The sequence below is a fragment of the Diadema setosum genome, chromosome 22 (genome assembly GCF_964275005.1).
Source record: "Diadema setosum chromosome 22, eeDiaSeto1, whole genome shotgun sequence".
In the NCBI taxonomy this organism is placed as follows: Eukaryota; Metazoa; Echinodermata; class Echinoidea; order Diadematoida; family Diadematidae; genus Diadema; species Diadema setosum.
Window position 1 is genome coordinate 29,428,107 of NC_092706.1, and position 12,860 is coordinate 29,440,966.

Consider the following 12,860-nt stretch of genomic DNA (forward strand, 5'->3'; position numbering starts at 1 on the left):
AGTTTAGGCAAAGATATTTCTTCCCCAAAACTCAGATCTATGATGTAAAGCACCAGATTATATTATGTCAAATGCTGCAGATGAATACATTTTAAACATTATAGAGATCCATAATAAGTATTATATCAAGTTACTAAAAAATGAACATAGGCTATTAAGAAATAGATAAGAAATATAATATCTTTAATATTGGAAGTATTCTTCAGCTGTTCATCACTCACACTATATCACAGAGCTACATAATGTAGCTCCATGACTAACCCTACAATGTATGATGAGATGAGATCAACTTTCAAATTATTGTTTCTAGAAATCTACAGGCAACAGACTTTCTGACATTTAAATTGAAGGCCTATTGGTATTTTACACAGCAGTACCAGGATGCTTCCATTCAATGCTATACATACACAGCACATAACTTTCCTTCCGTTCAGTTTCACCCTTGAACAGTAAAAACCCCGCACTCTTTTGATCTCATTTAGTGAGGTAAATTCTACATAACATTACATGTATCTAAATTATGTCCAAGAATAGTTTGGTTTCATGAAATGAAAAGTTTCGTCACAAAGATAAATAGATCTAGACCTACAAAATATTTTTTTCATACTCTAATATGAGCTATTCAAAGAGGGGCCAGTTCTGTGGAATTTCATTGTGTGACACAGGTTGAACATCTTTTCAAACTTCACTTTGACACACACACAAAGCAACAAAATGTGGTCATCGTTTTCAAATTACACCCCCCCCCCCCCCTTATTTCTGTCTGTCTATCACTATGGTGCTTTTGAACACACACACCAGTCTCTCTCTCCCTCAAAAACAAATGAAATATTTCCAAAACAACGAGCATAAAGTCTCACAACCTCCTGAACTTTGCAAGAATGAATGAGTTTGCCGAAAGCAAACAAATAGCAGGGTAAAAAAGTTGAAGGTCTTTTATTCCTGAAGTTCATGATCAGTACACCTTCGCTATTCATAACAGATTTTAATAGAAATTCATCTTCATTTGTTCTCAAACTTTGATAATATTTGGCATCAAAAGAACTGTGACTCTAGTCTACCCTCACACATTCCCTACGGGCAAAGTGGGACACATGCAACTAGTGGAAAAGGCACTTTTTTAGCCCTTTCATAATTGAAATCTGCAGAAAACCTTGTGAGGTACTAGATGTAGGGATGATCCGATTGTGAGTTTGCCTGCATGCAGACAACACAAAGAATGCATCGGATTGCCGTCAGTCAAAAGAGAATGTCATTGTCTGTATTAGTGTATTTTACAGTGGAATGATTTTGCCCCAAAATATTTCAACAAAAGGATCCCTGAAAGGGGCTGCTGAATTTTGAAGGGCCATTAACCAGCTAATTCATCCTAAATATCTGGTTCACAGAATTTTTTTTAGGATAGAATCCATGACTGTATAACAGGCTCCTTGTCGAAATACATGTACCCATGGCACAGTTCCATTCCTCGTAAACATGTGGTAAACACCCTATACATGGATGTATCACAAAGAAGACTAATCCATCCAGTTCTAATGTTTGACTTTTTGATATTACTTCTCAAGCAAGGGATATAATCATCATTACAGAACATTAACCCATTGAAGATGCATTCCAAGTATTCATGGGTAAGTGTCTATGGGTAATGTGTGTTGTAGCAAACTTAGCCTGTCCTCAACGGGTTAATAATTCTTTCACGCTCTAATTTGAAGCCTCATCATTCATAATTATAGCCGTTTATCTCAATGGTTTGAGTGCTTACTCTCGCTGATCTATTTCATGCACCATAATTTCATACCCTTAGATATTTTTTTAAAACATTCAAATTATGCATCTGTAACCTTTTTCTCTGATAAAGTATGATTTCCCCATAAAGGTTATGAAACAGTAGTACTGGATCCAGTATTTGAAGCTACGGGTTAAAACTTTTTGGACTAGTTCCAAGTATACTCAGGCTGGAAGGCAATGTTGAGCATGTGACAGAACAAAATTATCATCAATACATGTATGATTAAATATTGGAATAACTGAAGAAGGTTCTAAATAATTATGATACATGGTTTACCATAGGAATTGCACAATCTGAGCATTACCATACTGATCTTGCTAACACTGCGGACATATTTTTTCCCATCTCGATATGGTTGTATGGTGGGGGGGGGGGGGGAAGCATATCCTGTAACAATTTGTAAATTTAGTTTAAAAAGATAGTACCTCAAGACCAATCAGTTCATTATCTGATTTCATGTAAGGTTTTAGTTGATTCAATAATTGCAGAAACCAAAAACATTTAACAATCTGATAATTTTCCCCAATTTCAATGTCCGTAATGGTACGTCTCATATAATAGCAGAATGTATGTGGTCTTCATTGGTACACTGTATTATTCATTCTTTGCCTTTCATGCACTTTCTATGACAAGTGGCAATTATACATCATAACATATTCCAAAAGAAAATTGAGCTATCATTTTCCAAAACTATTTGTCATCACCAGAAACTTCCATATTGCACTTGAACTCTCACATCCACAATACTCAACAGAATGCATCATAAACTCGCTGGCGCAAATTCAAGAGGGTCATAAAATTCAAAACAGACTTCTTCTCTGGCACAAAGTTTAAAGGTATGACTCATACTCTTCTGTCAAGTTACCCTCTCCTTTCTATTTATTCTCTTGCCTTGGTTCCGAGTCTGACACAACTCTAAAGTAAGAGTGAAATGAAAGATTTTCTACCCCTCATAAAGAAGGCTGTGTATCACCGAGGGGATAATCCTTTGTGAACACAAGTCGTTACAGCACCAGATCAAAATCAGAGCCTGATGGGGAAGAAATGAGTCTAAGCCACTGTAATCTGAATAACAATAATCAGCTTAAAGACAGCAGAGGTCTACCTTCTCCTCTGTACAGGGTTATTACTTGCATGCCAGTGTTAACTCCTTTGTGTGTGATAGAATTTGAGTTCAGCATGGCATTTGCCAGGGACACACTTCACAACAAGTTTTTACCTGGCTTTATTTTCAAACACGTGTTGATTTTCCTGCAGCCTTTAAAACCCCACTTTAACCCGTTAAGGACAGACTGATTTTGCTACAACATGCATTTCCCATAGACCCCTGCCCGAGTATACTCGGGAATCGTCCTCATCCGTAATAATCCAGTGGAAATCTTGTTTCAGCTCAATCACACGCTACATGTATGATCTTGTAGCAGCTTAAAATTACCATGTCACTGGCAAAAGACTGGATGAAAAAGGAACCACAACATGACAGATTCACGACCAGTAAATATGAACTGTAGATATCAGAATTCAGCCAGGACTGGATAATAATGCAGTACACATTCCATTCATTCATTGAAGTTTCTTCATTTTTTTTAAGGACCAATATGAAACTCTTGCCAATATTCTGAAGTGTTTTGCTGCCAGGGCTGGTAAACATGGAATACGCACATTGTTCCTTAATCTTTAAAGGACAAGTTCACCTTCATAAACATAAGGATTGAGAAAATGTAGCAATATCAGTAGAACACATCATTGAAAGTTTGAGGAAAATCAGACAATCTGTTCAAAAGTTATGAATTTTTGAAGTTTTTGTGCAGTAACTGCTGGATGATAAGACTACTGCAGTGTACGATGTCACATGAGTACAACAATATAAGGGAAATATAAAGAGAATTTCACAAAATTTCATCTTTTTAAAAAAGTACACATTCCCTTCACTCGTTACCGACATATGTTATGGGAAATATTATTCCCCCTACCTTTAGAAAGAGGCAAGCCAAATGCTCTTTTATTATGCACAAAAAAATGAAAATATGTTGAATTTTCTTTACATTTTCTTTATACTGTTGTACTCATATCACATCACAAGCTGTAGTAGTCTCCTTGTCCAGCAGTTCCAACACAAAAATTTTAAAAATTCATAACTTTTGCATCGATTGTCCAATTTTCCTCAAACTTTCACTGATGTGTTCTACTAATATTGCTGCATTCTCTCAATCCTTATGTTTATGAAGGTGAACTTGTCCTTTACGAGATTATTTCATGCTTCTCTGTAGAATCGCTGTACCTGTTGTTTGTTCATAAGTTGTTGTTGTTTTGTTTTTTTTTGTGTTTTTTTTTTGTGTTTTTTTTTTTGTAGTTTTTACCTGGTTGTTGTTGTTGTTGTGTTTGCCATCTTACTACTACCAGAGTCTGTCAGACAGAATCATATTTCCTTCAAAACATCCTCTTGGTAATGAACTCCTCCCTGTTGGGCCTCAGGGGTCAGCTATGGGTTAAGTAACACACCCACTCCCATCCCTCCAGAAACCCCTGGGATCAAACTGGGAGACTGCTGCTCTTTTGAGCAGGTGGGTGATGTGATGATCTGAGGCCCATTCACAATAATGGTAAAATACCATGGTGTTTCAAATTGTGGTATTTCGGAAAGTGAACACAAATACACCACCAAAAGCATTCACAAAATGCTATGGTGTTTAGGGTGGCTACCAGAAAATGCAAACTTTGCCCAAAATACGATTCCCACGCTTTGGGTGTGAATCACGCCACAAATACCAACTACCATACTGCAGTGTATGTATTTCTCATATTAATGGGACCTGACCACCATCCTGTATTTTGCTATGGAGAGACACTCATGCACAATGCTTTTAATACCAGAAATACCGTGGTATTTTGTGAATAGGAACAGTACCACATGAATTACCACGGTATCCATTACCATGGTATTTTGCCAATGAGAACGGTAGCCAAAAAGTTACCATAGTATTCAACACCCATAGTAATTCTTTATGTGAATTGTACCAACCTAGTCAGGCTACTGTTGGACCATAGGGGTCAGGTATGGGGTACAAAATTGTAAGTAGCACACCCACTTCCACCCCTCCAGAAACCTTTGGATCAAACTGGGGGACTGCTGCCATCTTGAGCAGGTGGGTGCTATGATAGATCTATATACAAACTGTATGTGAAGTGGAAGGGGAGGACAATCTGGATTTCAAGCCTTGTTTGTCAGTTGCTTTGAAGTCAACATATTATTTTTCTTGCCCCATATATTTAGAATCTTTTCATTCTTTTTTTTTCCTCTGCCCATCAGTTTATTGGGGGAGAAGTCTTAGGAAAGCCATAGACATCATTCAGTGCCAGATATAAAGATTGATTTTTGCATTGCAGTGCAATAACTGAAGTTCATGAGGCAGGCCTACATTGTATACCAACAGGTACAGTCATTTTGAAAGGGATACGATGTGATTGATGTCGGATGGGGTGGTGGAGGGGAAAGGTCAGGAGGGTACTTTATTCCCCTTGTCAGAGGATTATGAATGGAATCTGGTGGTGGTATGCTCCATTAACTCCAGCCAAGAAAGCAAGAGATATCACAATGGAAAGGAAGCTGACAGGCATGGCTTCACTTTGAACTTGAGGTCTTGGATCTAGTTTTGTGGTGATCTCCAGAGCAACATCACACCTGAAGTAGCTGGCATCTTTACTGGGACACTTCAAACCTACACTTTATACTTGCTCAATTGCCCAAGGCAACTTTAGGGAGCATTTATCTAAACATTTTGTGAGGTCTAATCACAATTCCAAATATGCTTGAGGCAATTTTTGGTGACATATATAAAATGAAGTCGTGTTTTCATTCCTGGTCAGAAACAGCAATTTGAAATACCAGTAAATAGCAATTTGCAATGTGTTTGAGCCTCAAACGCCTTTCTGTTTTGAATCGCTTGCCCCAGCTTACCTACATGTACTTCTCAGGTCAAACAGCACAAAGCTGTGTAGTGACAACTCCATTCGAGATTACATGAACTTTAGACAGCATCTCGACTATAAAACCTATAAAGCCACATTCATACATTTGTAATGCCTTTCGGGGTGGGTTTTGGAACATAAATACAGCCAGCATGGGACTGCATGCAATGTGGAAAGATCATCTTCCAAATATTATGTCAAGCTGGCTATAGCCCCCTCTCATTTTCTCCATCCTCCCACCCCCCCCCCCCTTATCTCTCTCCTTCTCTCTTCAACTCTCTCTCTCCCTATATATCACTCCAATGTTCACTAACTGCTTTATCATTGCTTTAAAGACTCTGAATCTGATGCAATTTTGAGTGGGATAAAATATCAAAGAGCAGATTTCCTCCTACCAATATGTCGATCTAGATCTGCTCTACCAAGTTACTTGTATCTCTTTGCCTGCAGCTCTCCCCTCCCCCATTTCATTTTTTTTTTCTACTTTACTTTCCTCTAACCTGTCTATCTAGATACACATGTACCTACATTTTCATCTATGTATCTTTAGGCCCGTTCACACACAAGGGAAAAAGTGCAATTTAAAAATCAATTTTCTTATCGCGATCAAAATTTCGAAATTTTTTCCAGTGTGGACAGAAAAATCTCACTAATTACCGCGATCCTTATCGCGATCCAACTCGCACTATTAGTGCGATTTTTCAGAATAATCGTGATTATTTTGCCAAGCATCGTGTGTGTGAGCACGATCGAGATTCAGAAATCGGTATTTTTAATCCCATCGTTCGTAGCGCGTGCGAAACTCTATTGGGACTGCGGGGTCAGTCTTCGGTCATGCAAGATTCGCACATGCCCAGTTTGGCCACTGATCGTTCTTTCCTTGCTGCGAGGTGCGATTTTTCCCTGTGTATGAACGGTCGAAAAAAAAATCGAAATTTGGATCGCGATTGAAATTTCGATTTTCGTTGTTTGTGAACGGGCCTTTTATCATTCAATCAATTAATCAATTTATGGGTATCTACCTACACATGCATCTCTTTATTCATTACACAATCTATCAATATAAACATTTTCTTTCTCTCTATAGCTCTCATTGCTTCTATCATATTACTCAACCAGTCCTCTACTTTTCTTAAATCTTTGCAATTGATAAATCATAATATGCCACAGTACCTGTACATCGAAAGCGTCTAGTGCTGTTCCATTCCTCAGACACATTTACATCACAGCCATGCATGTCATTTTCTCTACAACTTTGTCATGTATTCTAGCATAAATGCTTCATTAAAAGTTATATGGATTTGAAAAACAAGAGTGTTTTCCAAAAGTGCTGTTGTGTTGAGATCTCAGAATAGTTAAGCACAGAAGGAGCTGTACACCATGGCAAACAAGGAGTTAACACTGCACGCTATTAAATCTTCAGAGGTATGAAACAATGCTGCCCAACTTTGGCAAAAGGAAGCAAGTGACAAAAGTGACATTTCTCGTTAAAGAGCAAAATGTGTCTGTCATTTACACTCACGTCAATGGACTATCATGATGTCTTATCTAACATATCTCTTAGTAGGACGAGTGTTTGTGCATGAAATTTGGCCTGGAAGAAGAGCTTGTTATGTGAATTATGAAAACATCAATAACTCATATTCGGATGGTATGTCACTTGCTTCCTTTTGCCACAGTAGGGCAGAATGGACTCTTACCTGACAGGTACGCAAACTGTGAGCTGAGCAGATCTTTGATTTCTGAAGCTTGCATCACTGGAGCTATAAGGAAATGAAGAGGAAGCAATATATTAATGATTATGACTATGTTACAATTGTTTCTGGTCAGACTGCAAAATTAATCTCGTACAAGATTTCTTTACACTACTGACGGAGTAGAGTTATGATATCGACATAACACGGTTTGTAGAAGTTGATGCTCAAGGAATGAAGAGTACCTTTAACCCTTACTGCCCCCCCCCCCCTCCATCCCCACTCTACTGGATACAATCTTGCAAGATATTCTGGTGCTAAACAAGAAGAAATCTCTGAACAATCATTCATGATTCAAGAAAATTGTGTGAAAAGGACATGTTTCTGTTTCATTATCTACAGCTGTAGGTCTGTCCAATGAGCAAGCTTCACTCCATGAGGAAAACCATAATGTAAATGCCGTATGAGTGATCAACAAAAGAAAACATATGTATGTATAACTAAACAATACAAGACAAATGCTGTCCAAAATTAAGCTTTAATTGACATTTATCTGACTGGCTAGCAGTGGAATTTCTCAAAATGAAAGATTCTTTCACACATTCATCCATGCAAGACAGAAACTTCAGGTTGCATACCATATACTACAGCTAATTCCATACAGGTGATTACACTAATGTACACTTGCCATATTGTAGGCCTGATAATGGGTGTAATTTTTTTTCTGTGAATCACTTGGGCTTCCCCAAAATTTTATGAGTGGTTTCATTCGAGATCGTGGGGTGCAATATTGAACAGAGGAATATATCTAGTAGTGTATGCATGCACATCACATTCATGTCAGCATCAGAGTCAATATGTTCGTGTGTTCTTAAATTCATGAATAGCACCTGACTCACGAAATTCACAAAAATAAAAACCTCATGAAACATTTGGCGCAAACAATATGACTTCAATACATTAGATGACAGCAGGTACTGAAAAAAAAAAGAAAAAGAATTCAACAGCCCTTCTCTTGATGGGCAACCATAGCTCATTCCTACACAGCTGTGGATGCATACACTGTCTGTACGTCAATGGAAGTTCATTCAGTGCAAAGGGGAAAAAACTTGTTTTCTATTCACTTTTCATTTTTTTTTACAATCACACCCACACATCCCAGTCATGCATGTTCTGTGTATAAATCTGCAAATAGGAAACCAGCCACCTATATATTCATGCTCAACAGACTGTAAATTCCTGCGGAATGTGGAGAATAGGGTAATTGTCACCCCCTCAGGTTAAAGAGGTGATTATGTAGTCTATTTCCAATACATACGAGTTTATATCCCACTATACACATCTGACGCTGCACAAACAATCTTCAGCGAGGTACACAAAAGACAGCACAGAAATGAACATAAAATCCAAGGAAATGTTTGCACCTTACGTGACCTTTCAATGCCCTAATTACACAAATAGACATCTTCACAGTATGAAATTAAATTTCCCAACTTTGGGATGTAAAACACAAAAAGTTTGTCAACCTTGCCGGGTCAGCACCTCAGAATGTCAAAAGAGGGGTGTACAAATAAGTTGCAGGGGGTAATGAAGAGGGTAACTCAAAAAGTTTGATTAAGAAAGGAACATTCTCTACTTGTGTAGCATGGTTGATTTGTCCAAAGAATATTGGAAGAAAATCTACCATCCGATGCACGAAGTCCTCCTATAGGGAAAAGATTCTGGTGTACAATTACCTGTAAATACCAACCAATCTTTTTCTTGCATCACTTATCAACCAGTTACAACAGATTTTACACGCCACAAAAAGGGGATTTGTTTTTAAAATGTCAACAAGGTGTTTTCTCTTGGATACAGGTGTAAGACCCCGTTTACAGTGCAAGGCTCGGCCGCGGCCGAGCCCACCTTCATTTCAGTTTAAACGCGCAAAAGGCCAAATGCGAGGCCAAAATTGACCTCGCTCTGGAGATGGTCTCGGCTGCGGCTCGGCCGCGGCCGAGCCCGGCCTTTATTCAGTGTAAACGCAAACTGGGCCAAATGCGCGGCCAATTTTAGTCTGGCTTCCAAACCCTCTGCCTGTATATTTCGCTACTCAGGATGTTAACCCCCTCAACGTCGAAAACTAGTATAGTTTAAGGTGGTTTTGTCCTGCAAAGGATTTTTGTCCTTCGGCAAAGGCCTTTTCCCGAACGGCGACTTCGTCGCCACGGAATTCAGTTGGCAAAGGGTCTGAAAACCAGACAATACCAAATTGCGTTTGTTTACAAGCAGAGCGCCACTACGACAAAATATTGAAAGGTTTGAATTAAAAGCGCGGTCGAGCCCAGCAGTGTAAACGGACAAAATTGTGAGGCTCGGCCGCGCAATTGAGGTCGGGCTCGGCCACGGCCGAGCCCAGCCCAGCACTGTAAACGGGGTCTAAGACACTGACTTAGAGCCTCAATGCTCGCTTGAGTGCCTTGTTTGAGATTTTTAAAAAGGCACCTTGGCACATTTTGACAACCAACCTTCTCCCCTTCTCATTTATTAAAGAATGTGCATCAGAAGCAAGTATTGATATGAAGTCCTGATTTTTGCTGCACAGGTCTGTAAATTTTCACAGAACCAGTCGTAATGGTACACAGTTTATCCTCATGTCACAGCACTTTCAGACACACCTAACTGGATATTCAATGATGTATGGATATGAATATTGATATGAGACCATTAAGACATACATGTACAAGTGTACATGTACACAATCAGACATTACAGAACATCCCGATATACGATAATTATACTGCATCATGGGACACATTGTCATGTTTCATGAGAAGCTCATGAATATGTATGAGTCTCTTCTTTGCACAGTACAAATTTTGCGCGAGATTACAGCATTGTGTTTTTATTTACATTTCATTTCATGTATAACATGTGGATATAAGGCATACGACATATGGATATGGACATATGGATATGGGACATATGGATGTACGACGACATATTATACAGTTAAACTCGCATAAGTCGATCTTCTCTGGACTGAGCAAAACACATCGACTTAGGCGATTTTCGACTTGTGCGTAAGTCGAAAAAAATCGACTTAACAGTTACACCACACGTACATTATGTACAAATGTACATGTACATGTATATTGTCTACTCTGGAGCCGAGAGCTGGAGAGGTGGTGTGCTGCAGCACGGGTCGCCCGGCAGGGCCGCAGCTAACTTTGCATGGACAGTGCATTAGTGTTGGCACAGGTCCGATTACTTTACACCCTTGTTAAACCTTGGGGAAGTGAATATGAATGATATTTGAGCAGTGATCAGTGATTGATTCCAGTTTACCATACCGTGGCTTGAAATGCATGTAGAGGTGTAATTCTGATTTACCCGTGCCCATAACTTTCCACCTACTTTCCGCTTTGAAAACTCAGCAGCTTCATCCATCCACTGCACAGCGCAGACTGCAAACATACACAGACTATACACAGCCCAGTCGCTGTACGCACAACTATTACACAGCCCAGTCACTGTACGTACATGTACGTAGCGCTAGCGCGACAGGGCTGGACCAGCCGACCTCCAAACACGAAGAGAGTTCAACAATCGCATGCGATCGCTTTGAACGATTTTGATACTTTAGATCATTTTTTTGTCACCTGTCTGGTCAGGCTAGTTCTTATATAAACAAAAACTGGCGTCTTGTGATTTTGACAGTGATTTATTGCACAATAAAATCTTATTCGACTTAGGCACAGTGAATTTAAAGGTTTTTCCGTGAAAGTGTTCTTGGAATTTCATCGACTTAGGCGAGTATTCGACTTACAAAATTCAACTTGTGAGTGAATTAATACACGTAAGTCAATGGGGAAAAATCGGGACTTTTTAAAATCATCGACTTGTGCGATTATTCGACATATGCGATGTCGACTTACAGGTAGGCGAGTTTAACTGTATGACATGGATACGACATGGATACGACATATGACATGATGGATATACAACATACATGTATGGATATACGATGTGACATTTTGATATGGGGTATACAACATTTTGTATGGATATACAGTGTATGACGTTTTTATGCTTCTGAATAGCTATATATTCAATATGACAAACAGTACATAGTTGTACAGTGTATGACATATATTCTCGTCTGAAAGCTCTCATCTCCATCATATCATGTAGTAGGCAGGGCTTTTTTGCAAACCACAAAATCAATTCAATGAAATGTAAATAAAAGCACAACGCTGTAATCTCGCGCAAAGTTTGTATTGTGCAAAGAAGAGACTCATACATATTCATGAGCTTCTCATGAAACATGACAATGCGTGAGGTCAATGAGAACTCTCTAGTCTAAAGGGAGGAGGGGGGATAGACAGACGATCTCTAAACCATTTGCCACTGGTATTGCTTACTGCAGTGACATCATTCCTGAGCTATTTGCACTCTGGCTGGATACAGACAGACTACACTCTCTAGAGATGAAAGAACAGTACTTAAAGGGGATAGTACAGATTTGGTTGTGGTCCGAATAAAAGGTGGGACCCACCTTTTATCAGGACCACTTTGTTTTGGGATATCTTTAGCTATTTCAAAACTGATATTCATCTAACCATTTTCATGTATAAAATATGAAAGATCATACAATTCTAGGAGGAATTCAAAGTTTATACAGTATGATGAAAATCCATTTTGAAATGGTGGAGATATCCAAACACAAAGTGGTCCTATTAAAAAGTGGGACCCATCTTTTATTTAATAAGACCACAACCAAAACTACTGAAAAACACGATATATTCGCGACATGAAAATTGCGCGAACTGGAGCCGACGGCCTTTCTCACGGCATGAAATTCTCGCAAATTGCCACTGGCATCCAATACATATTGCGCAGGCAAAACTTTCACGTGCAATTTAATTTCGCAAATGTTGGCACTCGCGAAATTCACGAAATTAAAATGCACGCAAACGTTCCTCATTTTACTGTATACCATCCATTTCAACTTTTTGCAAATATCTCAATACAATGGGCACTTTACAGGAAGTTATAAGTTTTTATTTTTTAAACATTCTACAACAAAGAATTATATTCACTATTTGATATGAAGACAGCAATGCCAAATAATATTTCTATAATTTACAGAAAGATGAACCTGCACACTACCAGTAACATCATAGAGACACAATGAAATTGTACCCATTTTTTAAACCAGATTTCTAGAGTCAAGGAGCACCAGTTCGTCTCATGCACAAAAAGCTGGTGCATTTTGCCAGTTTGCATGTGTCTCATACAAGCTTGGAATATCATACTTTCAGCGCTTGGTCATCTTTTGGATGTTGTTGTTGCTTTTTGTTTGGGGGATTTAAACAACTGTCATGTTCAACATCCAAGGCATGAGTTTTACATGGAGCTAGTTTATT

The 12,860-nt window shown here is 38.7% G+C and overlaps 1 protein-coding gene across 1 annotated transcript in view; it reads right to left on the reverse strand.

The window, feature by feature from the left end:
* The window catches only part of LOC140245285 (titin-like), a 240,109-nt gene that overhangs the window by 212,129 nt on the left and 15,120 nt on the right, over window positions 1-12,860 (reverse strand). Inside the window, exon 3 of the mRNA XM_072324869.1 lies at window positions 7,459-7,521. Coding sequence (XP_072180970.1) covers window positions 7,459-7,521 — 63 coding nt within the window. The remainder of the gene's footprint in view (window positions 1-7,458; window positions 7,522-12,860) is intronic.